This window comes from Fonticula alba (assembly GCF_000388065.1).
Source record: "Fonticula alba strain ATCC 38817 unplaced genomic scaffold supercont2.8, whole genome shotgun sequence".
Lineage (NCBI taxonomy): Eukaryota > Rotosphaerida > Fonticulaceae > Fonticula > Fonticula alba.
In genome coordinates, this window is record NW_009242978.1 from 1,685,819 (window position 1) to 1,711,300 (window position 25,482).

General features: G+C 65.7%; 6 protein-coding genes across 6 annotated transcripts; 2 read left to right on the forward strand and 4 right to left on the reverse strand.

Annotated features, from left to right (window-relative positions):
• Positions 1 to 5,465: 5,465 nt before the first annotated feature.
• Positions 5,466 to 9,802, forward strand: H696_05029 (hypothetical protein). Its single transcript, XM_009498900.1, has 2 exons — positions 5,466 to 6,577; positions 6,771 to 9,802. The coding sequence occupies exons 1-2, from the start codon at positions 5,501 to 5,503 to the stop codon at positions 9,255 to 9,257; spliced, it is 3,564 nt and encodes a 1,187-aa protein (XP_009497175.1). The 5' UTR covers positions 5,466 to 5,500; the 3' UTR covers positions 9,258 to 9,802.
• A 1,216-nt stretch (positions 9,803 to 11,018) lies between these two features.
• On the reverse strand, positions 11,019 to 12,688 carry H696_05030 (hypothetical protein). The gene is made up of 3 exons (XM_009498901.1): positions 12,474 to 12,688; positions 12,048 to 12,322; positions 11,019 to 11,907 (listed from the first exon to the last, which is right to left on the reverse strand). The coding sequence occupies exons 1-3, from the start codon at positions 12,546 to 12,548 to the stop codon at positions 11,151 to 11,153; spliced, it is 1,107 nt and encodes a 368-aa protein (XP_009497176.1). The 5' UTR covers positions 12,549 to 12,688; the 3' UTR covers positions 11,019 to 11,150.
• A 4,594-nt stretch (positions 12,689 to 17,282) lies between these two features.
• On the forward strand, positions 17,283 to 17,954 carry H696_05031 (ribosomal protein L29e; the record flags this gene model as incomplete). Its single annotated transcript, XM_009498902.1, has 3 exons — positions 17,283 to 17,319; positions 17,454 to 17,518; positions 17,865 to 17,954. 3 exons carry the CDS (start codon positions 17,283 to 17,285, stop codon positions 17,952 to 17,954), a joined length of 192 nt encoding a protein of 63 aa, XP_009497177.1.
• Positions 17,955 to 18,909: 955 nt separating this feature from the next.
• H696_05032 (hypothetical protein) lies at positions 18,910 to 20,072 on the reverse strand. Its single transcript, XM_009498903.1, has 3 exons — positions 19,691 to 20,072; positions 19,144 to 19,438; positions 18,910 to 18,942 (listed from the first exon to the last, which is right to left on the reverse strand). The coding sequence occupies exons 1-3, from the start codon at positions 19,973 to 19,975 to the stop codon at positions 18,935 to 18,937; spliced, it is 588 nt and encodes a 195-aa protein (XP_009497178.1). The 5' UTR covers positions 19,976 to 20,072; the 3' UTR covers positions 18,910 to 18,934.
• A 197-nt stretch (positions 20,073 to 20,269) lies between these two features.
• H696_05033 (hypothetical protein) lies at positions 20,270 to 24,291 on the reverse strand. Its single transcript, XM_009498904.1, has 6 exons — positions 22,295 to 24,291; positions 21,265 to 22,176; positions 21,023 to 21,153; positions 20,779 to 20,921; positions 20,590 to 20,668; positions 20,270 to 20,486 (listed from the first exon to the last, which is right to left on the reverse strand). The coding sequence occupies exons 1-6, from the start codon at positions 24,117 to 24,119 to the stop codon at positions 20,376 to 20,378; spliced, it is 3,201 nt and encodes a 1,066-aa protein (XP_009497179.1). The 5' UTR covers positions 24,120 to 24,291; the 3' UTR covers positions 20,270 to 20,375.
• Positions 24,292 to 24,812: 521 nt separating this feature from the next.
• Positions 24,813 to 25,388, reverse strand: H696_05034 (hypothetical protein; the record flags this gene model as incomplete). The annotated part of the gene is made up of 3 exons (XM_009498905.1): positions 24,813 to 24,998; positions 25,131 to 25,220; positions 25,386 to 25,388. The coding sequence occupies 3 exons, from the start codon at positions 25,386 to 25,388 to the stop codon at positions 24,813 to 24,815; spliced, it is 279 nt and encodes a 92-aa protein (XP_009497180.1).
• Between the last annotated feature and the right edge of the window lie 94 nt (positions 25,389 to 25,482).

A 25,482-nucleotide genomic window follows, 5' to 3' on the forward strand; every position in this document is an offset into this window, starting at 1 on the left:
GGGGGGGGGGGGGGGGGGGGGGGGGGGGGGGGGGGGGGGGGGGGGGGGGGGGGGGGGGGGGGGGGGGGGGGCTGTTGTCAAGCGAGCATGCGGGTGGATTGAGGCTTGCCGGGCCGGACCGCCAGGGAGCGGGGCGTCGAAGGGGCGCTCTGCATCGGGTGCACACACACACACACACATGTTGTTGTGATCACTTGGCAACTGTCTCGAAAGATGGCCCAATGCATCGGCGGCGGGCCGGTCGGCCGGCCGAGGACCAGGGGAATGGGACCAAGAGAGTGGATCGGCTCGGGCACGCCGGCGTGAGAGCGGGGCTTCCTCCCCGCTCGGACGAAGACCAAAGTGGCGGCGGCCTGCACGGTAGTAGGGCGGGCCGGGGACCTGCCGTTGCTCGGCCCATGCCTCGGTGTGCCCCGAGGGTTTTCCGGGGAGGAACGGGGGGAATTCATCGGCGCTCCGCCCTGTGGGGGCAGGGGCATCATAGAGAAAGCAAGGCAGAGGCCATGTCTCCTTCGACCTGGGCTCCTCGAGAGTGGGTGTGCCCAGCCAAAAAATGCGCTGGGGTTGCGGTCTTATGAGCATCCATCGTGCCAACTGCGGTCATCGTCCTCCGGGAAAAGGGCGCGCCCCCGCGCGTGCGGCCGCCACCAGCGACGGCAAGATCCTCGGATCTAACCCACGAATGCCGCGCCGGCGGTCCTCCGCGAGGGGGGGCGGGGCGGGGGGAATGCCGACCGGGGTGCGCAAGCGGCTGGGTGTGGAGTGCGAATCGCCGAGCGGGGGCGATGGACCGTCGAAGGGGTGTGTGCCAGTGGGCATGCCCGTCTTGCGGAGGGTGCGAAGCCGGGAGGGCCCTGCGGGGGGGGGGGGGGGGGGCCAGGGCTGCGGGTGCTAGCGTGTTGGCAAAGCGCCCCACCTCTCTCTCCCCCTGCGACCTTGACGCGCATGGTCGGCCGGCGCTCGGGTGTTGCGGCATCCCCAAGGACGAGCGGCGCGCCAAGGGCTCGAGAGGGCGGGCGGGAAACCAAGCTCAGAGGTGTGTCACGACGGCCGGGGAGGAAGGCCAGCACGGAGGCACATTCACACGCAAGAGACGGGGGTTTGGGGGGGGGCACGGATGCCATGCCGGGGCGAGGCCGATCTGAACAGGAACCACATGGGACCCCGGGGGAGCACTGGAGAGCGGTGTGGCGCGCGCGGACGGTCGCGGGGGTCGGGCGCATGCGTGCCCCTCTCCCCCTCCCCCCGGGTTCTCCTCCCCGGCCGCCAGTCGGCCGACCGGCAGGAGGGGGTATCCCCGCAGATGACCAAGAATCTCCACATTCAGACCCGAGCCTGCCCGGTGGCCGGCTCAACGGTCAACGTTCAGCCCGGGCTGCCTCGGGCTCGCTCAGTGGCAGCATCCCGGGCACGCTCCGGCTGACCTGGCTGTTCTGAAAAAATGGAATGCACGTCCGGGCGGCAGAGAGCCCCCTTCGCGGGCGTGGCGCCCGGTCTTCGGGGTCTCGGGCCGCGCGTCCGGGCCCTCCCGGGGGAGCGGAGGCCCCCGCGTGCGCAGGGGCGCTCTGCCAAGTGCCCGGCCGCGCTGGTGCCACCGCGTCTTCCCGGCCGAAGGGCGAGCGCGACGAACTGGCAGAGCAGGTAGAGAGGTGTTTGCACGTGCATCGGTCGGGCGGATGCTCGGGGATTCGGCCGGGGCACCCCCCCCCCCCCCCGGGCAGGGGCCGCGCGGCGGGGGGGGAGGGGGGGGGGCACAAGAGGCGGAGGCATCCCGGGAACGACCGGAACCAGGGCCACGGGGACTGTCGGCACCGGCCTTCGGCCGGCGTTAAAAGCCGCCGGGCCGCGAGTCGGGCAATTGGAAGCGTCGCACGGCCCCAGGACCCCTTCTACTGACGTGGCTGAGAATATCGCTCCCTAGAGAGGGGACCGGTTTGTTGACAGCCAGATGCGGTGGAATCGGCCGGGCGAGCTGGCACGCCTTGGGGCGATCGTCGGGAGGGCGGATTGTTGGAGAGGGGGGGCGGGGGGGGGCAGACAGGGGCTTACGCCCCTGGAAAGGCAGGGGCGGGGCCGCTGCTGGAGGGGGGATCCTCCGGACTCCGGCGTCTCCGCGTGGGGCCGCTGCTCCCCGGCAGCATGCGGGCCATCTTGCCTGCGGGCAGAGATGAATCCTCTCGGCGGGTGGGGAACGTCCGGGGAGCTACCCGGCGCGCTCGCCGGCCCCCGGTTAGCACCAACGAGAAGGACAACCCCTGCGACCGGGGCAGTGAGCCCCCCCCCCCCCTCCCCCAACTTGGAACTCGTGTGCCGATTTCCGGGCTGGATTCCGAGCGGCCTCTGCAATGCGGCTGGCGCATTTAGGGTGCGGTGCCCGCGAGAGACTCCCGGGGGGATGGGGGCGCGTGAAGACAGGCGCCGTGGAAGGGATCGCGTGGCGGCCCCAGCACCCGAACACGGTGGGACCCGGCCTTCAAGCCGGGCGAATCGGGGTGCGGGGCCTCCGGAGGCGGAGGGGCGAAGAAGGTGGCGGCACCTTCAGGCTCACCGGCGCCAGGACGGGCCACACGGGACACCCGCGCCCAGCGGAGAAGACGGGGGGGGGCGGGGGGGGGGGGGGCCAGGCGCGTGGGCGCGCAGGTACACAGCCAGGAAGCTCGGAGAGTGTGTCCTCCAACGCGCGCGAGCGGGCCTCGTTGAGGCTTGCGGGTCTTAAACGGGGCCACCCCAGCCATATCGGCCCGGGCATGCGGCGCTCCCGGGTCGGCGTGAGCCGCGCGCCGAGGGGCGGAAGGCCCTCCCCCGCCATCACGGCTCGGGTCTGGCCCTCGTAACGAGCGGCTGGGGCGGGGGCGGAGGGGCCAGTCGGGACGGGCTGGTGACGGAGGTCCCCGGCAAAGGTCCCCCCCCCCCCCGGCCCCAGCCCCGGCGGAGCCCAGGGGTAAAAAGCGGGCCCTGGTCCAGGATGAGCTCCGTACGGGGGGGGGGGGATGCGCGGCCCCGAGCCCGCACCACATTGACACGGCCACGCTCGTCGCCGCACGCCGGCACCATAAAACCGGGGTGATGCGCAAGAGAGCGAAAAGGGTCTGATCGGACACGGCCCCAGAAGGGCTCGACATCGCAGGCTCGTTCCAGGGGTCGTGTGGCCGAGGGGCGCGCCTGGGAGGTGTGCGGGAGGGGCAGGGCGGGCACGGCCGCTCGGCTCTCCCGGGCAGCGCAGGGTGCGTGTGCCCCGGGCCGTCGCACTCGGAACATAGGCCAGTAGTTTACTTCGGCCGGCCGGGAGGCGCAGGCGCGGGGGGGAGTGGGGGGGGTACACCGACGCGCACTCTGGCGCCGGGCGACTGCCGGCCCCGATGCCCGTCGGGGGCGCAGGGGACGGGGCGCGGGGGGGGGGGGGCGGCGCGACGCGGGCATGCCCGTCTCCCAGGCCGGCGGCCGCCTGTTTGCCGCGGTGGTTTGTTATTATCCCTCCCCCCCGGAAAGGGGAAAAATTATTAATCGTCTAATAATGAATGTGATATATTCTCGGCTGGGGACGAAGTAGCAGCACGCCGGCTGTCCGGTATAACGACCGGGGCGAGAATGGCTCATCCTGGCGAAGGGGGGAGGCCGGGCGGTCCCCGGCACTCACACGAAGAGCGGCCCTGGCTCCACGTTTCGCCGGAGGGGGGGACCTCGAGTGTCCCGCTCTCCCGGCCTCGCCCTCGACCTTGGACCGGAGCCTTGCGCCCCGGGTCTCCTTCCGCCTCCGGGAGGAGGGCGGAGAGGGTGTCCCTTGCGTGTGCAGGGCTCTCGGTGGGGACCGAGTGAGCGGGCGCATTCTTCGCCTGGGAATGTCTCCCGCCTGTTCCTGGGCCGGTGTTTCCACCGGTGGAGGGGGGGCCCTGAGGATAGGGGGGGGGGGGGGGGGGCCGGCCTGTCATGCGAGGCGGGCCCCGCCACTCACCGCGAGGGATGCGCCTTTCGGCGCGTGTGCGGGGGGGGGGGCGGCGGGGCGTTCGTGCCTCACCTTTTTCGTGTGCCCCTAGGGAGAGCCCACCGCTGCGTGGGTCATTCTCCCCGGGGAGGGGGGGGGAGAAACGGCGCGGGCGGACAAGGGGCAATTGTTTTTATCTGTGGTCTCAATGGGAGCCAGGGCACCGTCCGCCCGGACAGGCGTCAAGGGCTGCGAGTGCGAGTCTGCGCGAGCATGCGCGCGCCGGCGGCGCCCCGTTGCCCTGTTTCACGCTTCCCTGACCGATGCTGTGCTTGCTCGTTTCCGGCGGCCGCGCGTCCCCTCGCAAGGTTGATACCCGGCGCGCGCGGACCATTCCGTCGGGCACGCGAATCGCTCGAGTCCTCCCCGGGTCCTCGCCCCTGTTGCGGGAGGCGACCTACGTTGGCGGGGCGCGGCATGCAAGGGCGGGCGCACAGGAGAGGGGTAGTCGGTAAGGGGTATATTATTGCGCGGGTGCGGAGGTCCACCCTCCCCCCCCCCCCCCCCGGGGGGGGTAGCTGAGAGGGGGCCGAGCGGCGAGAGGCCGGGGGGCGGGACGGGACAGAGGGGGGGCTTGTCGGCTTCCAGCCGCCCGGCTCCTTCTTCGCGCCCCTCTCTCCATCCCCACCTGGTACTTGGGTTGACGCATGCATGCGGTCCGCGGGGCCCTGTTGCCTGGTGTGTGTGTGTGTGTGTCTGTACATGTACTGCCCCCCCCCCCTCCCCCAAACACCCCTCATCTCTGGGCCGCGCGCGTTGCCGCAGTTCCAGGGGCATATGCGCGGGACGCAGGCGGGTGGGGGACGGGGAGCCACCAAGGAGAGAGGCGCACACGGGGGGGGGGGGGACAGGGCGCAGTCGTGTCCCTCGCCTTCTTTCCCTCGAGGCGTCCCCCCAATTTGCCTCTTCCAAGGGGCTTTCGGTGGTGCCTGGAGCGCCTGGCATGGGTGCACGCGTGTCCGTGAGGCAGGGAGGCGCCGGTGCCGGCCTCTCGGGGTCGGGATGTTCGCCAGGACCAGCCCGGCCTCGATGCCGTGTGCCCAGGGGGGTCACTGTCGAACCAGCCCCGGCCGGAGGCCTCCCGGCCCGGTGAGCCGGACCCGGACGACCTCCTCTCCCTGCCGGCCTTCAGCAATCTCGGTGCGTGCGGGCGGCCGGGCCGGGCCCTTGCTCCTGGCCCTGCCCCCCCCCCCCCCCCCCCCCGCCTGGGGAGGAGATATATGAGGACCCGACCCGGCTGCGGAGAAGGCATGGGACGGTAACCCTTTTTTAAGAGCTTTCTCCTGGTGCGTCTCCCCCTGCTGCGAGTGGGAGCGAGAGCCCTTTTTTTTGCCACCTTCTTTCTTCTCACCCCCTTGTACGCGTGTGTGTGTGTGCGCCCGACTTTCCCTCCTCCCTAACCCGTGTGCCTTCTCGCCATTTCTCTCTCTCTCTCTCTCTCCAGTTCCCCTCCCCCCTCCCCTCCCCCCCCCTCGCACCCCCCCACCCCTCCTCTCGCCTGCCGCGCTCTTCAGAATCATGAAGTTCCCGCGCTGGGCCACCCTGTGGGCGGTGCTGATGGCTATCTTTGCCATCGGCCTCCTCGCCCCGACCACTTCTGCCCAGCAGAAGTGTGGCCCCAACCACTGTTACCCGGCTGAGTGTAACGGTCACGCCACCCAGGTGGACTTTGTGTTTGTTTACGACTTCTCCGGTTCCATGAGCCCCACCTGGAACAACCTCAAGGCCGTCGTGCACCATTTCTTCGACGCGGTCTCCCGCGACAACATGGACGCCACCATCACCATTGTCGGTTATGCGTACAGCAACTCTAAGAACACCCTCCCTCGGATTGCTGTTCCCACCACCGCCATTACCCCGGGCAACCTGCAGTCCTTCAAGAACTCCTTCGACACGACCACCTTCCCTGGTGGCTATGAGCCCGGTCTGATGGCCCTGGAGCTTGCCTCCAAGGGTCACACCTACCCCGGCTTCAACATCAATTTCCGTGATGGTGCCCGTCGTGTCTTCGTCCTCTTCACCGATGAGGACTCCGATCCGAACACCCTCTACGGTACCAACCAATATGGTGCCTTCCCCACTCATCCGTATGAGACCTTGACCTGCCTCAGCCGGAACACGGCTCCCGCTTCGGATAGCCGCTTCGTGGCTTCCAAGATGGAGATCGACCGTGTTGGTGCTCACCTGGTTCGCACCGACTCCTTCGTGCACTTCGTCGTGTCCGATCAGACCCCCAACAGCATCTACCGTTGCTTCTCGCGCTTCCAGTTCGGCTCGTCTGCCATCAACTACGGCAACAGCAACTTTGTGGACATCTCTTCCGTGTCTGCTGCCCTGGCCAACGATCCCCACGCCAAGGATTCGCTCCAGGCCTACATGGTCAACCGTGACATCCTGTCTCGCACCTGGAACATCGACAGCACCACCTCCTCCGGTTCTGGTACTGCCTTCGTCAACACCATTCTGCAGGCCATCCAGCAGTCTGTCGGTACTTGCCAGGACTGCACCGAATACAAGTGCTCCTCTGGTGCCAACAAGGTCTGCCTGTCGCCTGAGCACATTTGCGATTGCGCTGGTGTCCGCCACGGCCCTCACGTATGTACCTTTTTTTCCCTCTTCCCTTTCATTCTTTTTGATCCTTCTTTGTTGGGTTTTTTTTTTGCCACTTCGCCATTGGGCCGCCTGGTTTCTCTAACGACTGCATATACTTCTCTTGGACACATGGGAAATGTGCTTCAACAAAAAAACCCCATCCTCTCCTTTCCTCTCTCTCTCCCACCGATGGTAGGTTCGTGATTGCGAGAACAAGTGTGTCCTCCCCCAGAACGCCAAGGTCGTGGATTGCGCCGGTGTCTGCGGTGGTACCGCCACTCTCAATGGCTGTGGCTTCTGCGCTCGTGATGATGCCGGTTGCCGCTCCGATTGCCGTGGTCGCACCTTCCCCAACGTCGCTCCCCCGGGCGTCGTTTCCACCGTCTGCCCGAGCTGGATCAAGCCCGAGGACATTGCCTCTCTCTACACCGAGGTCGTGATCGCGGCTCGTCTCACCTTTGCCGGCACCTCCACTCGTGATATCACCTCCTTTGTGTGTGAGTGGTTCAACAAGCACAAGCGCCACCTCACCAGCACCCAGGAGTGCATCTTCGACGCGGCCAAGTACGCCAACGCCGCCGGTGTCAGCGTCGATTCCGCCGCCACCGAGTTCATCAAGCTCGACGGCTGGCGCCGGTTCAGCGGTGTCTGCCGCAACGCCCCGGTCAGCATCATGGCCCCGCCGCCTGATGCCTGTGGCCAGTGCCGTCAGAACCTCTACGAGCCTGCTCCCTTCTGCCAGCTGGGCTGCAATGGCCAGTATGCCACTTCCCAGGCCGCCCTCCACGAGATGGACAACTGCAACTCTTGCGTCGGTCCCGACGTGAAGGCCGCCAACCCCAACACCTGGCGCGATCTCAAGAAGGACGACTGCGGCGTTTGCAATGGCGGCAACAGCGCCAAGAACCAGTGTGGCGTGTGCTTCGAGGACAAGACTCTGGACGGCTGTGGTCAGCCCAACTGCAAGAAGCTCTTCTGCTCGATCGATTGCAACGATGTCCCCTACACCGCTGTGGACCTGATGCAGCACCACATTGACCCGTGCGGTAACTGCGTGCGCATCCGCAACCCGGATGGCTCCGACTACATTGTCGAGGGCAAGCCCCAGCTCCGCCATCCTCGCTGCCTGGACGACTGCATCGGCACTCCCTACATGAAGGCGGAGACCTGCGATGATGCCCTCACTCCGGCCGATGTGCTTGACACCCCCTCCAAGCTGGACTCCTATTGCCACAAGGCTGCCAGCCACTGGACCAACCCCTGCAACAAGTGTGTCCCTCTGGAGGCCACTTCGAAGGCTTGCGTTCGTGATTGCGCCCGCGCCTGGGGCGGTGACTTCTTCCTCGACAAGTGCCAGGTCTGCCGCAACCCGGCCGACAAGGAGGAGGACCATGAGGATCGCTGCCTCTTCGATTGCAAGAACACTCCCTACCTGGAGTCTGCTGGCAAGCCCCATGTCTACACCATCTGTGGCCATTGCGTGGCCAAGGACTCGCCGCTCCTGGATGAGCACATTGACTCGTGCGGCCGGTGTGTCCTCAGCCCGGGCTGGAATGCCGATGATTGCAAGAAGGACTGCTCCGGCGTCTTCCGCCTCGTGACCGACCCCAACGCCCATGTGCTGGATTCCTGCGACGAGTGCCACAACCCCAACGATCTGTCCAAGTACAACCGCCTGCTTGATGAGTGTGGTCTGTGTGTTACTCTCGAGGATCTCGATGAGAATGGCCAGACCCCCCCCTCGGCTGGTGCTATTGTTGATGACCTCGGTGTCTTCTGCGGCTGCAAGCCCAAGGCCCAGCCGGTGATGCTTTCGCTGGCTTCCGGCTCTGGCTCCAACAATGGCCATGGTGGTCTGCTCATGGAGTGCGATGACCCTGAGAACCCCGGCAACAAGCTGAACCTCTGCTCGGAGGCCGGCCAGTGCCCGCCTCTCACCGCTTGCGGCACCAACGAGAAGGGCGAGACCATCCCGGTGGACATTTGCGGTCGCTGCCCGGTCGGCACCGGCTCCAAGGACAAGGACCATCCCCTCTACGGCTACCTGGATGATTGCGACCTTTGCTGCGACACCCACGACCCGAAGGACCTCGAGGCCAACCCCACCTGGGTGGTTTGCAACTCGTCTGTCAGCCCCTGCGGCAACTGCCACGTTCGTGAGTACCATGACCAGTGCGGCAACTGCCTGGATGTGCCCTTCGGCATTGCCCCGGGTGACACCACCACCCCCCTGCCGAATGACCCGTCCTGCGTGGCCGGCTGCGATGGCAAGTTCCCCCCTGCTGGCACCCCGCCGGAGGATCTCCCCCGCACCAACGAGTGCAATGTCTGCACTGTGGCCGACTCCGATGAGGATAAGCTCTGTGTGACCGATTGCAACGGTGGCCACTACCATAGCGTCAACGGCAAGCCCAGCTTCATCATTGACAGCTGTGACCAGTGCGTCCGCCCGGAGGATGCCTGCTCCACTCTCGGCACCGGTGCCATCGTCGGTATCGCCATTGGTGCGGTTGCCGCTGTGGCCCTGGTGGCTGTGGCTGCCATCTTCGCCGTCAAGTACGCCCAGGCCAACGGTCTGTTCGGCCTCAACAAGCCGGCTGCCGACATGTCCTCTGGCAGCAATGCCAACCCCCTGTTCGCCGGTCAGACCCAGACCGCCAGCAACCCTCTCTTCGTTGATTAAGTAGAGAGTGCAATGTATCTCTCCCTTCTCTCTCCTCTCCCCCCTGGTGAGAATAGGCGGGTATGAAGGCAGCAGCCAGGATCAGGGGGGCGGTCGCGACACGCACGCATGCACGCGCCGCGCGCCCACACATACTGTGTGTGTGTGCGTGGTGGTGCTGGTGATGGTGTGCCCTCTTCTCTCTCCCTCTCCTTCCTCTCCCCCTCCCTCCCTCCCTCCTTCTTTTCGCGGTGTCCTTCCCTCCCCTCGTCGCTCTCCTGGCGCGTACGGGGGGGGGGGGCCAGGTGCTCGCGGAGAGGATGGATGGGACGGGGGGGCGCCCTGGGCGTGAGGCCGAAGGCGCGAGAGAGTCTCCCTTGTGCGCGTGTGTGTGCACAATATGCCACCTGCGTGCCAGTCCATGCGCATGTGTGTCTATCCACACGCAAATCCCCCTCCTCCCTCTCCCCTCACACGCCCCTTTGTGTGTGTGTGTGTGTGTGAGTGTGCCCCCCTTTTCCTCTGTCCTTCCCTCTTCACTCACTCAACAATGCTGTAGCCTACTATGCTGTTTGTGTTTCTTCCTGTCGCTCCTTTTGCTTTTCTTATGGGAACTTGCGCGCGGGGTGAGAGGGGGCGGAGGGCGCGGGGGGCGTGGCCGTGTGGGTGTTCCTCGTGGTTCTTTTTCTTTCCGGATGGCGTGCAATCATATGTATGCAGCCTCCTCCCTCTTTCGGCCCCTACTCGTCTCCATCTTTTTTCCCCCAGCCGGGGGGAGTGGGGGATAGCCACGCGTCCGCGATGCTCGGCCTGCGCCGGCTCCTGCCCGAGGGGGGGAACCGTGACATCGCCCTCCTTTGGCCATGATTACGTATGCCTGTGTGTTTGGAGCGAAGGCGCGGGGGACGTGCGCTGTATTGGAATGGACGGGGGAAACCTGACGCGGCTGCATGCACACGAAGCGCATGCAGCCGCCATTTGAAAGGTATTGTGCTGCTTTGCCCCCTCCGCACCTCGCCCCTTTGGGCGCGTGGCATCTTCTCCTGATGCCGGACCTCCATAGGCACACTCCCTCTCTCTATTCCATGCCCACTTGGGGAATGAATTGTCCCTTTCGCGTGGCTGTCCCTCCTGAACCGATCTGAGCAAGGGCGGTTGAGCGAGGAAATGGAGTGGGCATAGGGAGAGGCAGAGAGAGGGCGCAAGAAAACCCACCCCCGGAGGGAATGGCCTCCTCGACCGTGTGACGGGGTGCTGTGGAAGCTCCCCCTGGCTCCGGCTAGGCTATCCACATCCCCCGGACATGCACATGAAGACCACGGACAATGGGAGAGTGATCTGACGGCGAGATTGCCGACAGGCTCCTCCCTGGAGATGGATGTGTACTGATGGCGCTGGAGGGCACCACGTGCCGGTGGTTTCAAGTGACGCTGCGGGGGGGGGGGGGTAGCGCAGGCAAAGGGATAGGGGATTGAGGAAGCCATGCTCGTCACTTTCTTAGGGGAGAGAGAGAGAGAGAGAGAGAGAGAGAGAGAGAGGGGGCTTGCGGCTTTCGCACCGAGGCCCTGTGCGTTTCCCGGATTCCGTCGACTTGCTGGATGACAGGAAAAAAAGCAAATACACACACACGCATGACATATCGCAGATCAGTCCCACAGTCGAAAGAGGAATCCATCCCCCCCCCCACCCACCACCTCCGACCGACGAGCCTCCCCACGATACGGAGACAGAAAGGGAAACGGAAGAAAGGAACGCATGCTGACAGTGGCGGGAATCAGAAGGAAAGAGAGAGAGAGAGAGAGGGAGGGAGGGTCCCGAGTGACAGTCTCTGTGTAGTGCATACAAGGGCAGGGGGGGGGGAGAGAGAGAGCACAGAGGAGAGAAAGGAGAGGCCAAGACACTGACCACTACACCTTAAGGGAAGGACATCTCGACGGCGAAGGCGAGGCCGAGCTTGACGAACTCCTTGGCGTAGTTGAGGTCGATGTTGTCGACGGTGTCGTTGACAGTGTGGATGAAGGGGCTGTGCTTGCCGAAGGGGGCCTCGAAGGTGAAGATCGAGCGGTAGCCGAAGTTGTTCCAGGAGGCGTGGTCAGAGCAGCCGTAACCGCAGAGGCTGTCCTCGTAGGTGATGAGGAGGTACTCGTCGATGAGCTTGGCCAGGAAGTCGCCGAGATCCGGGTCGGTGTAGTCGCGAATGAGGCCGATCTTGCCGTAGCCCGAGTAGCCGGTCATATCGTACTGGGACATGCCACGGACAATGGTGCCCTTCTCGTAGTAAGCCTTAGCCACACCAGCGGAACCAAGCAGACCAACCTCCTCGGCGGCGTAGAAGTGGAACTCCAGGGTCAGGTAGGGGCGGAACTGGTGGTCGACCAGGATGCGGACGATCTCCAGGAGGGTCATGGTGCCGGAGCCATCATCATCAGCACCCGGGGCGCGGCCGGTGGCCGGGGAGGCGGTGTTGATGGAGTCGAGGTGAGAGCCGAGGATGACGATGTCCTTGTCGCGCTTGCTGGTGCCGTTGAAGCGGACAATGATGGAGGGCTGAGCGAAGCGGTGCTCGAAGGTCTCCACCTCGACATAGGGGAGGGTGCCGTTCTGGGTGGCGGCGTTGATCTCCTCCAGAAGCCACATGGTGGACTCGACACCGGAGGGGCTCTCATAGTAGCTGGGAGGGGAGGGGGGGGGAGGGGAGTCAGCTTGCAGTGGGGAAGGGGGGAACGAGCAGGCAGGCCAGGGCAGCCCCCTCGCAAGGGGGGAGAGGGAGAGAGCGCGCGCGCGAAAAAAAAAAAGGGGGACCACACGCACCGAGTGTGGAAGGAGGTGAAGGTGGTCAGCTTCTGCAGGTAGCGGTGCATGTCGATGCTCTGGTGGAGCTCGACCACCTCGGCCTGGTACTCCAGGGAGGTGGGGATCGGCATGGCGGCCTGGGGGGTGGGGACCACGGCGCCGGTGGCGTACTCCTCGATGTCGGAGATATCACGGAAGTGGACATCACGACGGATGAGGTCGAACACCTGGGACTCGGTCATCCACTGGCGCTCGGTGTCGCTAGTGGCAATGAGGCGGGCACCGGGGGCCGGCTGTGGTGGGTGTAGGGGAGGAGAGAGGAGGGGGGGGTGAGTGACAAGGCAAATGTGCGACCAGACAGATGTGCGACCGGGTAGATGTGCGACCGGGCAGATGACGAGGCAGGCAATCCAGGAAGAAGAGGGGGGGGGGGGGGGGACGAACAGCAGTGGTGGCCGAGGCCACGGAGGAGATGGACAGGAGTGCGGCAAGGCCGACGGAAAGCAGCTTGCCCAGCATGATTCCAAAATACACGGTACGCGAAAGGCTACTCTGAAGGGCAGAAAGTCGGGAACAATGTATCGGAGGGGATGAGCAAACGTCGGGCCGGAGTGGCCGCCGCGGGGGGGGCTCTTCTCGCTGGGCCGTCCTGCCCCCCCCTCCCTCGGCCCACCTACACACACACATGCACACGCACACCAGGGCCGCGGGACACGACCACCCGGAAGCCGGTGTGCCCAGAGAGGGGGAGGGAGGAGGCATGCACCAGCACAAGCTTGGGGCGCCAGGTATCTTAGCGACAAGGCAAGAAGCCGAGGGAGTGAGAGCCAGCGAGAGAGAGAGAGAGAGAGAGAGAGAGAGAGAGAGAGAGACAGAGACACACACACATCCAGGAGGTGGCCCCGGTCCAGCCGCGCTAGGTGCCAGACGCATATCGGGCTCGGGCGAGGGAGGGGCGCAGCGCAGGAGGCGCAGGGCAGACCCGCTCACGGCCCGCTTGTCTCTCTCACACCGCGCGCGCCAGGAGCGCAAATGCGGGTCGATATTTCCCGGACATCTCTCTCCTGCTCCGGCCCCGGGCATGTGGAGATGCACACCCCCATCCCTGGGCCGTTGAATTCCCCCATACCACTGCCCTGCCTCCGCCCCCTCTTCCGCGCTGCGCACCAGCGCCGGGGCAGTGAGACAATATGGGGGAGTGAGAGAGGAGGAAAGTGGGAAAGACCATGCCTCCCCCCACCCCCCTACCCCCGCCCCCAGCCTCCACCTGCGCAGGTCCGCGCAGCCTTGTGACCGCCCACGCCAGGGAGGATGGCTCCGGGGTGAATACTCCCGCGCTGGGCGGGGCGTCGGCGGGGGAGAGAGGGGGGAGATCACTCGGCGCCAGGAAGACCCGTTTAAAAAAGCCCCAGCCCCGATGAGCGAGACACGCCCGGGGAGAATGGCTGGCGGGCGGGAGGCCGGGGGGGGGGGTCACGCGCGCTCGCATGCCCTGGCCCGCTGTCCGGGGCGCGTGGGTGGGGCGTTGAGCAGGCCTGGCGCCGGGTGGTGCCCGGCCCACGGTGTTGCCAGAAAGGACGCGGGTCGGGGGAGAGCAGTCCCTCCAGATCGTCGCCTGGAGAGAAGAGCACCAGGCTCACCCCCCCCCCCCCCCCTGTGCGCGCCCCCGTCCGGTGTGGCCCCAAGGCCGGCCCCCTTCCTCCGGTGTGGCACGACGAAGCCCCTCCCCCCCCTCCCCGCCGATGCTCCTCGGGGAAATAGACCCGCGCGAGTGTCGTCTTTGTTGGGACACATGAAGATATGCGACCAGCGGAGCCGGCGGGACGATGCTGCCGGGGGCGAGGGGCGCGCGGGGGCCTCGAAACGCTCGAGGAGGCACTCAAATCCCGGGCGCGCTCCAGGCCAGGCGCCGCCTATCACACAATCGCCGGGCGGCGACGGGAGGCCGGTGAGGAGGGGCCCGGGGACAAAGGCTGGAATATGCCACGACGTGCTGGGCGGGAAAAACCGCGGCGCTCCCGGCCAGGGCGCCGGAGTGGCGGCCCTACACACACACACACACACACACATGACCGGACCGCCGCCAAGGGTGCGGGGGGGGGGGGGGAGGTCTTTCCCCAGCCCCACAGGCTCGAAGGGCGGGCCGGGCGGATGGACACCATAACAATCCAGGCTGGGGGGCGGATGAGATGCAATCGAAAACAAAAACATCGGCCCTCGCCAGGTGTCCACGATGTCGTGCGCCCGCCTCCTGAGTCCGAGAAGCGTCGTCAGTTCGCGGACAGGATTCCCGGGCCGTGGATTCGCCCGGGCCTCGCACCGGAACGCGCCGGGGGGGGGGGTATGGCGGCCCTTCTGCCCGCCCGCCTCTCTTCCGGACCGCGGCGCTTTGTCCCGCGTTGCTTAGCACACGTCTGCAAAAGGGAGTAACGCGCGCACCGGTCACCCGGGGGCGGGGGGGGGGGGAAGACCCACCGGAGTGGGGATGGAGTGCGGCATGAAATGCCCCAGGCCTGATGATCCGTCGTAGAGTGGAGAGGGCGTCGAATGCTCGGTCTCCCCCCCCCCCCCCCGGCCCCCCCTGCTGCAACAACAGACACTCGCCCCAGGCCGGAGGGCCCGCACCCGGGCTGAGGGGCTGCGATCTGGCAGGAAGGGCCACTGTTGGACATCAACACGCCGCCTGCCAAGCCGTGGGCTACACCGAACCGCGTCAGCCGGTCGGGGGCGTTCTACCTTTTCAGTCGCGCCATTTTTAAGGCGGCGATCCAGAACCACCGGAACGGGGTCCGCGTTCGGCAACCCGGGGGGGGGGGATTCGGCGCGATCAGCCCGTCCGGCGGGGCGGGCCCGGGGGGGGGGGGGGGCTGCCCCGGCGGCCCGGGGGGGGGGGGGGGGGGGGGGGGGGCGGCCAGCCGCAAGGAAAAAAGCAAGCCGGCCGGCGCTCCCCCGGGACGAGGGGGAAATCTTTCCCCCGACGCACGGCAGCTGCCACTGTTGAATGACCCTTTCCACGAAGGAAGAGGCTGGCTTCAAGACGCGACACAATTCCGGCCAGCCCTCTCGGCCAACCAGGCCCCGAGACAAGCCACGCAGATCCGACGGCAAAAGAAACACCATAAGTGGGATGATGTTTCGAATGGCATTTCGAGATTTGCACGGGCGTGGGTGTGATTTGTGCCGGTGATCTCGTCGGGTGATCGGTCGCGCCTCGGAGATCGCCTGGTCTCCATCATGGCCCCGTTTCCGGCGCGGCCTCCCCCCTCACTCTGGGGATGGGAGAAGTTTGCAGGTCCCAGCCCGGGAGAGAGGTCGGCGGCCTCGTTCAAGAGACCCTCGGACCGAGGCGCATGTTGCGGCAGGCTCAGGGTTTGGACTTGAAGCTATCCACAATGAAGGGGCGCCGCCTAGGCGCCGGGTGACCAGGCAAAGAGGGGAACCAGGCGCTCGACCCAATCATCCCCTCCCCCCCCCGCAGAGAACGCCCGGGAGTATGGTCGCCGGGCGGGGGCCATAATGTCAGGACAGCAGCCAAGGGAAAGGGCGACCCCCGCCCTCCCCCCGCCCCCGGCTGGAAACCGCCCGCCGGGACAGGGGGGACCAAAAAAAGGAAGAAAAAATAATGCCACACATCATGGCCCACCGGGAGAACGAAGCAATACAGGGGTGGACGGGCCTCTTCCCTTCATGTTGGACCTGCGCCCCCCCCCCTCAGAAAACGGGCGAGAAGGGAGAAAACAGCCGCGGGACGGGGCGTCGCCAGCGACCGGGGGTTTTCCCACTGCTCCGCGGAGAGTGGGCATGTCCCACCGCTTCTGCAGCTTTTCGAGCGGCCAGCGGCGTGTCTTGTTGCGGGCCCTGGTGTGCGGCTCTGGCTGGCGAGCGGTGTGTTCCCTGGGAAGGCAGGAGCCGTTGGCCGAGGATCCCCTCCCCTCAGAGAGGGGATGCCAGGGGGGCCGGGGCGGGGGCTGAGTCCTTGGATGCCTCGAGCGAATTCTCGGTCGCCCGCTTCCCCCCCTCTCCGGACCCGGGGAGGGCGGGGGGGGGGGGCAACAAGACCGCGTCGGCGGTGTCCGGAGTGGCAAGAGGGAGAGAGGGGCCAGGTCACGTCCGTTCCAGAGGGTCTGGAGCCTGGCTGCGGGCGCGGCCCGCCTTCCCTCTTCCCTCTCCCCCCCGTCGAGCGGACCCCATCGTCGATGGCGCGGAGGCGGTGCCGGCCGGCCGGCCGCCGTTCAGGCCGTCCCCTCGGCAGTGGGATGATGCAGCGTTTGGTCGATCCTCGCGGCGGCACCCGGGCTCTTGCGCGTCCTCCTGCGGCTGAGGCCGTGAGTCGCCCTCGGCGGCCACGCGAGGCCTTTTTTTGCCACTCTCCCGCCGCCCTATTGCCGCATGATGGGGCCTCAATCTTGTTGGCTGGATTATCACCCTTTCGATTTTTCACCACAAAGTCAAGGTTCGACCAGGAACCTTCTCTTCCTCTCCTGCCCCTCTCCCCTTCTTGCCTTCTGCTCCCTCCTCCTCCTCCTCCGCCTCCTCTTCTCGCGTTCTCCCTTTCCTGTGGCCCTCTTCCTGCTCGCTTGCCCCTCGGTCTTCGGCGTCTCCTGCGCACGTCTCCCGCATTCCTGCCCTCTGTCCCTCCGGCTGCGTGTATCTGGCCGGCCTGTGCCCCTTGTCGAGCAGCATGTCGCGTGTCGGCTTTTCGTGCTGCTGCTGCTGCTGCTGCTGCTTCTCCCCCGGGGGCATCCCAGGGGTGTGCTGACTCGGCGTGCCGTCGACATATTGGGTGCTTCCAGTGACCCTGGCCTTCCTCTCCCCTGTCGGCGGAAACCACGGTTGTTGGTCGGGCCCGTTGTGTGTTGCATGCGCCCGTCTGTCAGCGGCAGACTGCCGTGCGTCTCCCCGTCCGGTCAGCCCCTCTCTCTCTCTCTCTCTCTCGTTCCGGGTCTTGGTGTGGCCATGGCGGCTGCGCTCTGCTCCACCTCGCATGTAGGTGGGGTGGACGGACGGACGGACAGACGGATGGGCGGGCGGACGGACGGGGGACTGTCCATGATACACGCGCCTACAGGAAGAGCGCAGGCATCCGAGGTCGCGCAGGGAAACCGCGAGGATCTTCCATTTTAACCACCCCCTTTTTCGGATACAATGTGCATCCGACGGCACACACCCACCCACCCACCCATGTCCTAACCTTGGCCCTTTCTTTTGTTTGTCCGGCTTCCCCTTCCTCCCGCTCGCTTTTCCCTTCCACAGATGGCCAAGTCGAAGAACCATACCTCTAAGAACCAGAGTACGCCCTCCTCGCCTCTTTCCTTCAAGGCGCCATTTCTCGACGCACTCGTATCCTCGCCTGCTGCCTGTTTGTATGTTGTCGCCATTTTGACCGTGTGTCCGTCCCCTCCCTCTCCGCGCTCCTCCTCCCAGGCCGCAAGGCCCACCGCAACGGTATTAAGAAGCCCAAGAAGGAGCGCTACATCTCCAAGAAGGGTGTACGTACTCGTCTGTCATTCGCGTGGGTTTTCCCTGCTCCTCGGGCGCGCAATGTGTGTGGGTCGGGGTGTCGTCTCCGGGGGCTCGGGGCCTGTGCCGTTTCTCCTCTCTCTTTCTCCCTCTTTGGCCCCCCTGTCTTGTGCAGGGGGACGCCAGCAGCGGAGACATGGACGACGGGATCGGGGCTGGCCGCAACCCCCTCGCACAGACGCGCCCATGCTCCGCTCATCGCCGCCGTTTTTTTCCCCTCGCCGCGCTCTCGCGCACACGGCTATCGTCTTTTTTGGGCATCCCCTGACCCACTTTCTCCTCGCCCTTCCCTCCCCCCCCCCGATCCGCGCGCAGGTCTGCACCAAGTTCCTCCTGAACCAGCGCTACGCTCTCCAGGGCACCTTCCGCGCCGTGAACCCCGAGCGCTTCCAGAAGAAGGACTAAGCTCCTTGATCTCTTGGTCTATGTGTCTCTCTTTCCCCATATATACACACCTGTGAGCACTTCCACATCCGTCTTCTCTCCCCCCGTATGTTCCCCCCCGCGGCGGGAGGACGGTGCGCGTGTAGGATTTGCCATCCACGCAGTGCGAATGTATATGGCAATGATATAACATGGGTATTTCCATTCCCCCTCCTCCTTGTCTGTTTCTCTGGGTTCGCCTTTTTTTGGCGGGGGGGTCGTTTTTTTTTTACTACACGCGCGCCGCGTATGATGCTCTCTCGTTCTCCTTCGGGCGCCCGAGGCGCGAGAGAGCGAGAGAGGGGTGTGGTAGCCATGATTTCCCGATTGCGCGCGGATGTCATGTGGAGAGGCGCCCGCGAGAGAGGGGGCGGGGAAAAAGGGGACCCAGGTTTGTGCACGCTCGAAGCGCCGAGGCCAGTCGTATGTGCGGCAGGCGGCGGCGTTTCCACGCCCGCTCGTGTGGCGGGCGCGCCTGGCTCGAGGCGAGCAGGCGCACATTCATGACACGGCTCCCGTCTCGGCGCCGCGAAATCCTCACGGGGGCATCTGCAGGAGGCGAGGCGGAGCGGGGGCCAGCCTGGCTTTTTGCCCCGGTCTTGGCACAGGGGTGTGCGCTTTTTCCTGGGCCCTGCCTCCTTGCATCCTCAGTCGCGATGGGGGTGTTGTGGGCTTGCCGCGGCAGGCCCGTGTGCTGTGTGCACCATGTCCGCCTCTTCCGGCGCCCCCATCTGCCGTGATTGGTCGCTCGATGCCGCCCGGCCGCAACCCTCCAAATGGTTCTCTTGTGCAAAGTGCCACTGAGCGAACCGGAGTGGCCGGCCAGGGCGAACGCCCTTCGAAAAGATGAAAGAAAGAGTCTACCACTGCCGGGGCTAACACCCGGCCTTCGACCGCGAAGGAAATGCCAACCCAAGGCCGGGGATTCGGCGGGAGCTATGGGATGCTCAAGTTGCAGATTTCTATTTGACTGGGGGAGATCCCAGATCGGAGGGAGGAGAGAGGACATGGGGGGGGATAGAGAGGCCACACATGTGTCATCGGGGACAGAGGAGAGGGTCAGTGGATTGGGTGTGGAAAGTCGATCCCGGAGGCGGCGGCATGTGGGCGTGCGTGTGCGCATTTTTGCCCCCGAGGAAAAGGGGACGAGGTGGAGGGGCGGGACACGTACGGGTGGCCTTGCCCAGGTATGAGGCAGTGACTACGGGCTCGGGCCGGGCGGCGAAGACAAGCTTCTCCTTGAGGATCGCCACCACCGAGTAGGCGACGCCCTGGGCCTGGCTGTCGGTGGAATCGGTGTCCCCGGACGGGCGATCAGCCGGTGAACGTGTCCAGGGGTCGAGTTCTGGGTTTGCTGGCGATCCTCTTTGCCCTGGGCGACCCTTCTTCAGGACGACCAGGGGCTTTTTCAGTGGGGCAACCTTCCCACGAAGGCGGTGTCGCCCAATGGTCAGGACATAGGCTCCCTATTTGTCATGTGCGTGTGTATGAGGGCACGCATGCATGCGTAGACGGGGGCACATGTGCGTGTGAGGAAACGAGCAGCTATGGCAGGGGAGGGGGGGGGGGGGGGGGGGGGGGGGGGGGGGGGGGGGGGGGGGGGGGGGGGGGGGGGGGGGGGGGGTAGGGGGGGGGGGGGGGGGGGGGGGGGAGGCGTAGGCGCCTGCCGGGGACGAGGCCGGTTTGCATGCGAGGAGGCGACCCTGCTCAAAGCGCACCATCGAGTCCTTGGACAGGCGGCCGACGACTTGGCCAGCGCGGACATCCCGCACGAGGCCCGACTGCGTGGCCGAGGTGGGGTCATCGTCACAGGTGGCAGACGCACCGTCCGTGCCGGCGTCATTACCCCCATCGGCGTCCAGCCCACCAGGGGGCGCCGAGTAGCAGGGGTCCACCGCGCCGGCACAGCCCTCCGCATCGTTTTGAATCTTGCCCTGTAGCTCAATCATGGCCACAGGCAGGGGATATGCCCCTTCGGGAACATCCACCATGATGGTGGCCATGTTCGAGGGTCAGGGGCGAGCTGTTTCGAATGCGCCGAGGAGCGACAGAGGGGGCAACGGGCTGGTAGGGCTATTCAACAGGGGGGAAAGAGCAGTGGGGCTGTTTTATGCCCGCCTCAATGGGTTGCTCCCCTTTCTCCCTCCTCCGGTTTTCAGGCGAGATCCCCCCTCGATGGTCCTCCCCCTTCCCCACACCGAAAACATCAGTCTCCCGAGGGAGACACGGGCAGAAGCATCGAAGCCCCCCCCCCCCCTCCGGGCGTGGTGTGCCGAAGTAACAGCCTTTTTAAAATACGGTGTATTTTGGTTGGCACATGGTCATATGATCAAGGGCCGCGCCGATCGGCGCCCGGGGCGGTTGTCGTCTTCCCCCCTCCCCGCCCCGGGAGAGGCAGCCCACTCAGGCCAGGCCCTGGTAATAGGCGGTCAGGGCCTTGGGCGGCTGGTAGCCCGAGCGGAGGGGCGAGGAGCGGTTGACTTGCACCGAGCATGGCTGCCCCAGGAGAGCGAGCTTTGGCAGTGGCGAATTGGATTTGTCAGTGCGCGTGTGTGTACGTGTGGCAGGGGCATTTTGAGCGCCACATGCGTCCGGCGTGCTCGTATGCGGCGCGTACCTGATCCGGAGAGCTGGTTCGGGGGACAAAGTAGGCAATGTGAGGGGAGATCTTGTGGCACGCCTCGAAGATGGCATCACTGGTGCAGGCCGCCGGCATGGGGGATGTCAGTGGGGGGGGGGAAGGGGACGCAGGAGTCAAGGCGCGCGTGATGGAAAGGGGAGAGGGGAAGGCCCCGTCAGGACGCACGCCGGAGGGGAAACCATGTTCACGCAATCAAACTGCCCGCTGCCAATCAAATTGTCCCGGTGGGCATTGATATGCCCCCGGGAGTTCGACGACCCGGCATATACCACGCCGCCCCATGGCGGACTGAGGAAGATGATATCCGCCTTTGGGGGGGAGTGCAAAGGGATGGTGGCGGGGAGATGGGGAGGAGGCAGGTCAGAGGGGAGGCCAGCTAAAGTCGGCACAGTGGCGCCCACATGCGCACCTCAAGGGTTCCATTGTGCGCCAGCTCGAGGAAATCACCCTGGATGAAGGTGATCCGGTCATGGACACCATACACCCGGGCGTTGTTCTCGGCCATGGCCAGGCGGAAGGGATCCAGATCGATGGCGATGACTGGAATGGGTGAGTGGGGCGCAGGGGGCGCGGAGGGTGAGGCACGGAGCACGATGGTACCACAAGCCCCGAAGGGCGGGCCGAAGAGGGGAGAATCGAAGGTGGACGTACCTTGTGCGCCCAGTCGAGCAAAGGCAATGGAGTTGCCGCCAGCACCGCAGAAGGGGTCCAGCACGATCAGCCCTGGGCGCAGACACTGCTCGTCCAGCGAGAAGGACCCGAGACAGCGCTGGGCAATGTCGAGGGCGATCTTCTCCGGGGTCACCGAAAACCAAGACTCCCGGTCCATATGGATTCCCTGGTCGAAGCGGGAAAAGAGCTGGTAGCGCTGGGCAAAGTACTTCAGCATGGCTGGCTCAAAGTGCTCGCGCTTGGCAAGGACCAGCTCGCGGTAGCGAGCCTGAAAGGCAGGCGTCCCGCGGTGGGCGAAGCAAAACTCGGCCACGGCGTCGGACGGAGAGCCGGCCCCCCGTTGACGAGTGTCGCGAGTGGATCGGCCTCTCTGGCCGCCGGTCTGGCCGTTTTGCCGGGGAGCCGAGGAGCCGCCACGCGATGGGGCATCAGATGCCGCGGACCAGCCACCGGGAGTGGAGGTGCGATTGCCAGCCTGGTGGTTGTCCGCATCATCGTCATCATCACCAGCACCATGGTTGTTGCCATACTCCTCGACGCATCCTTCGGAGGAGTCGGCATCGGAGTCGGCATCGGAGTCGGCATCCGAATCACTGTCCTCACTCGCACTCGAGCAGTCAGACATGGAGTCGGAGCCGTCGGAGTCGTCGGCCTCTTCGGAATCGGTCAGCATGGTGTCACTGTCCTCGTCCCCGGAGGTGGCATCCGTGGCGTCGCTGCTGTCGGCGTCGATGTCATCGCTGTCAGCCTCATCACCAGACGCGGTGTCCTCCTGATCGTCCTCGGCCTCCTCGCGCATGCGACGACTGTGCCGAATGGCACGCGCCCGGCGCCAAACATTGTACTCATCCAAGCCCTTGGTCTTGAGGAGATACTCATCATCCATGAAGTCTACACGGCGGCGGGAGGTCAGCGAAGGAAAACAGCAGGGGAGAGAGAAAGAGAGGGAGGGAGAGAGAGAGGGAAAAGCACAGGAAGCATGGGCCTCGTGGGTTTATGCAGTGCGCACCCTCATCGCAGCCGGCCTTTCGCGTGTCGACGCGCTGCTCGACGATGCGCACGCCGCGCGAAAAGTATGACGAGAAGTCGCCGACACTGGAGCCGGCCACCTCAGCCTCGGTGGCATCCAACGAGGACACCGGCAGTGAGGCCTCGGTGTCGGAGTCCGAATCGAAGACAATGTGCAGCCGGCGAACCTGGGCATGCGAGCGGAAAAGCGGCGCCACGGTCAAACTCTCCCCTTCATCCGACCGATCGTCCTCCAGCTCGTCGAGCAAATCCTCCGGGATGCTGGGGTCCTGCTCTTCATCGGGGGCAGTCCGCTCGATCAATTCGGCCGAGGCTTGCTCATAGTCGGCGATGATTGAGTGGCGACTGCCCGGGGCCGATGAGGACACGGCGCCCGGGGCCATGGTGGCCGCCAGGACGGGGCCCACATCCGGCAAGGTCGGCAGATTCGGATATCCCGGGACCTGAACCGATGGCAGGGGGAAGGCCGGGGGCAGGGGCATCGGCAAGGGAGCAACCGCCGCTCGGCGGCGCTTGGCCGTGTGTGTCAGAGGAGGCTCCGCCCCCGACGGGGAAGAGGAGTCATCCTCAGAGTCAGAGTCATCTGAGGAATCACTGTCGGCCGTGAGGATCGAGAAGGAGATCGAGGGCTTGACCTTGTCGGACTGATCGGAGTCGGATTCCGACATGGGGTCGGGCTCGAACTTCGGCCCGGGCGTGGGCAGGGGCGCATGCTTGGGCTCGAGATTGGCCGGTTGCTTGGCATGGCAGGCGGATGCCGGCGCCGCCAGCGAGCGAAGATGCGTCGCCTGGGCCAGCAGGAGTTCCTCCATGGCGGCAAGGCGTCTTTCCGTGGACTTTGCCAGGGACGCCTGGCCCTCGAGCAGCTGAGCCAGCTGTTCTTGCGTGCGATCGACCGATGCTTGAAGTCGGGCAAGAGCATCGGCCTCATGGGCAGCGGTATCCTGGACCTGTTGCTCTAGGCGCCGAGCCGACTCCAAGGTTAGGAAGCCCACCTTCTCGGAGCGCAGGCGCGCCGCCCGGGCCCACTCCATGGGCGAGAGATGGAAGGCCGATGGCGCGGCCTCGCCATTCAGTGGGGAATTGGCCGAGGGGAAGCCGCCGGCCATGCCCATGCGCCAAGGCCAGAAGATCTCCTCGCCAACAGGGATAGAGCCGCCAGGGGGGGCAGGCATCAAATCCGCCGGATGTCTGGGCAGGATGAAGTCCCCAAAGTGTTGGGCATCCCCCGGGCGCAGGGGCGACCGGAGGAAGGTGTGGTCCAGCGAGTGGGTGTCCGAAGTGTGCTGTGCGGTGTCCGAAGCGAAGGGGTTGTACGGCGCGTAGGAGATGTCATTGTCGACCGGCTTGGAGGGTGGCGAATCGTGGCAGGGGCCGGCCTCGCTCACGGCCTCCGGAGGGGAATCATCCTGGTCGGGCTCTTGGGGAGGACCATCCTGGTCGGGTTCCTGAGGAGGATCATCCTGATGGGGGCCCTCCTCGGAGGCGGGAGACTCTTCGGAGGAGGGGGAGAACATCCAGCGCAGCGGCGAGGTGACCAGACGATAAAGGAGGGAGGGGGGTGGGCTGGGGACGGCTGGGGCATCACCAACCACCAGGGCATTGGCAACTGCGGCAATATCCGTGCCATGGGCAGGGGGGCTGGCTGTGGGCGACCTCAGATGGGACTGCCGAGTCGAGGCCTTCTCCGCTTGTGGGCGTTGGAGCCCAGTGGCTCGGCGTCTGGTTGAGGATTGCGAGCTTTGCCGGGAGGCCACAGGGGCCGAGCTAACAGGAGGCATGCCGACCTGGGCGGAGGGGTCCATTCTGGAAGCGTGGGGGCGGAGGGAGCCGCCACTGCCGGTCGTAGTGTCGAGGAGAGGGCGAGGGGGATGGGCTCACGAGACAGGGGAGGGGAAACGTCCAGCCGGCAAAGACGGGCACCTGGGGGGACTGGAGAGAGGGGATTATGGGGGAGGGGGTGGGAGGGGAAAAGGGGAGGGGGAAAGGGTGCCAAGAGGCGCGCACTCCCGGGCCCACAGGGGCCATGCTCTTGACCGGGGCAGCTGGCGGGCGGGGAGGGCGGACGAAGGACCCCGGAGGGGAAAGAGAACCGACGACCAAGATGGCATGCCTGCATGGCGCGCGCGCGCCACGCATGACTCTCGGGATTCCGTGGGCAGGAGTCCATTGGCAGTTGTTGCGTTGTGGAAGGGTGTGTGCGCATTTTTGACATCGGGCACCACCTTGGGGGGAGTCCCGGGGGAGGAGGACAGCCGGGGAGGAAAGGAGGGAAAAGAAGGGTGTGGAGGTTTGGTTGCCTCGCCGCCGGCCCTCCCCTTTCCGGAAAGACCAACACCGGAGGGGACGATCGTTTGGATGTTTATTGGGAGTCGCGATGTGGGTGTGTATGAACGTGCTTGGGCATGTCCCGGATACAGGTGCGTCGAGGGGAGGGCGGGGGGATATGTCAGGCGGGCGGGCCGGTAGTCAGACTTGTGTGCCGCTGCGCCGGGCCATCAATCGTCCTTGATGCCGGTGCCGGGAGCGGCGGTCGTAGCCCGAGCCGGGGCCTTGAGGGACATAACCCCGAGGAAGGCAAGGACCACCGACACGCCCAGGACAATCAGACCAGCCGGCAGGGCCACGGCCCAGTAGCGGTCGGGGAAGAAGGCGTGGATGGTTTGGTCGGCGTCGACAAAGGGCTGTGCCATGGGCCGAGGGGTGTCAGAGGGAGCCCAGGGCGGCGGGGCAAGAGAAAGGGCTATTGGGGATAGAGCGAGCTGTCGGCATGGACTTGGCCTTCGGCATAATGGTGGACTTTTGGGTGGACGCACCATGATGATCACCCACATGGTGTAGTACAGGAAAATCAGCGTCGACACCAGGATGACAGTGACACCCACGGTGCGGTCAGTAAGGACACCCTGTTAAGGGAAAGGGTACCAGAGGCACAAGCCAGGGGGGGGGGGGGGAGCCGGGGAAGAGAGACCGGGGCGAGGGGGAGAAGGGAGGAGGGAGGGGCGGTTAGTTGAGGGGCATCTATTGGACGGGGGCCCGGGAGAGTGGAAGGGGGAGAGGGGGAATCTGACCATATTGGCAGGGCTCGGATTTCTCTCTTTCTCTCTCGCTCTCAATCAGGAAGAGGGGGGAGGAGGGGGGGGGGGGAGGCGAAAGCAGGCAAAGGAG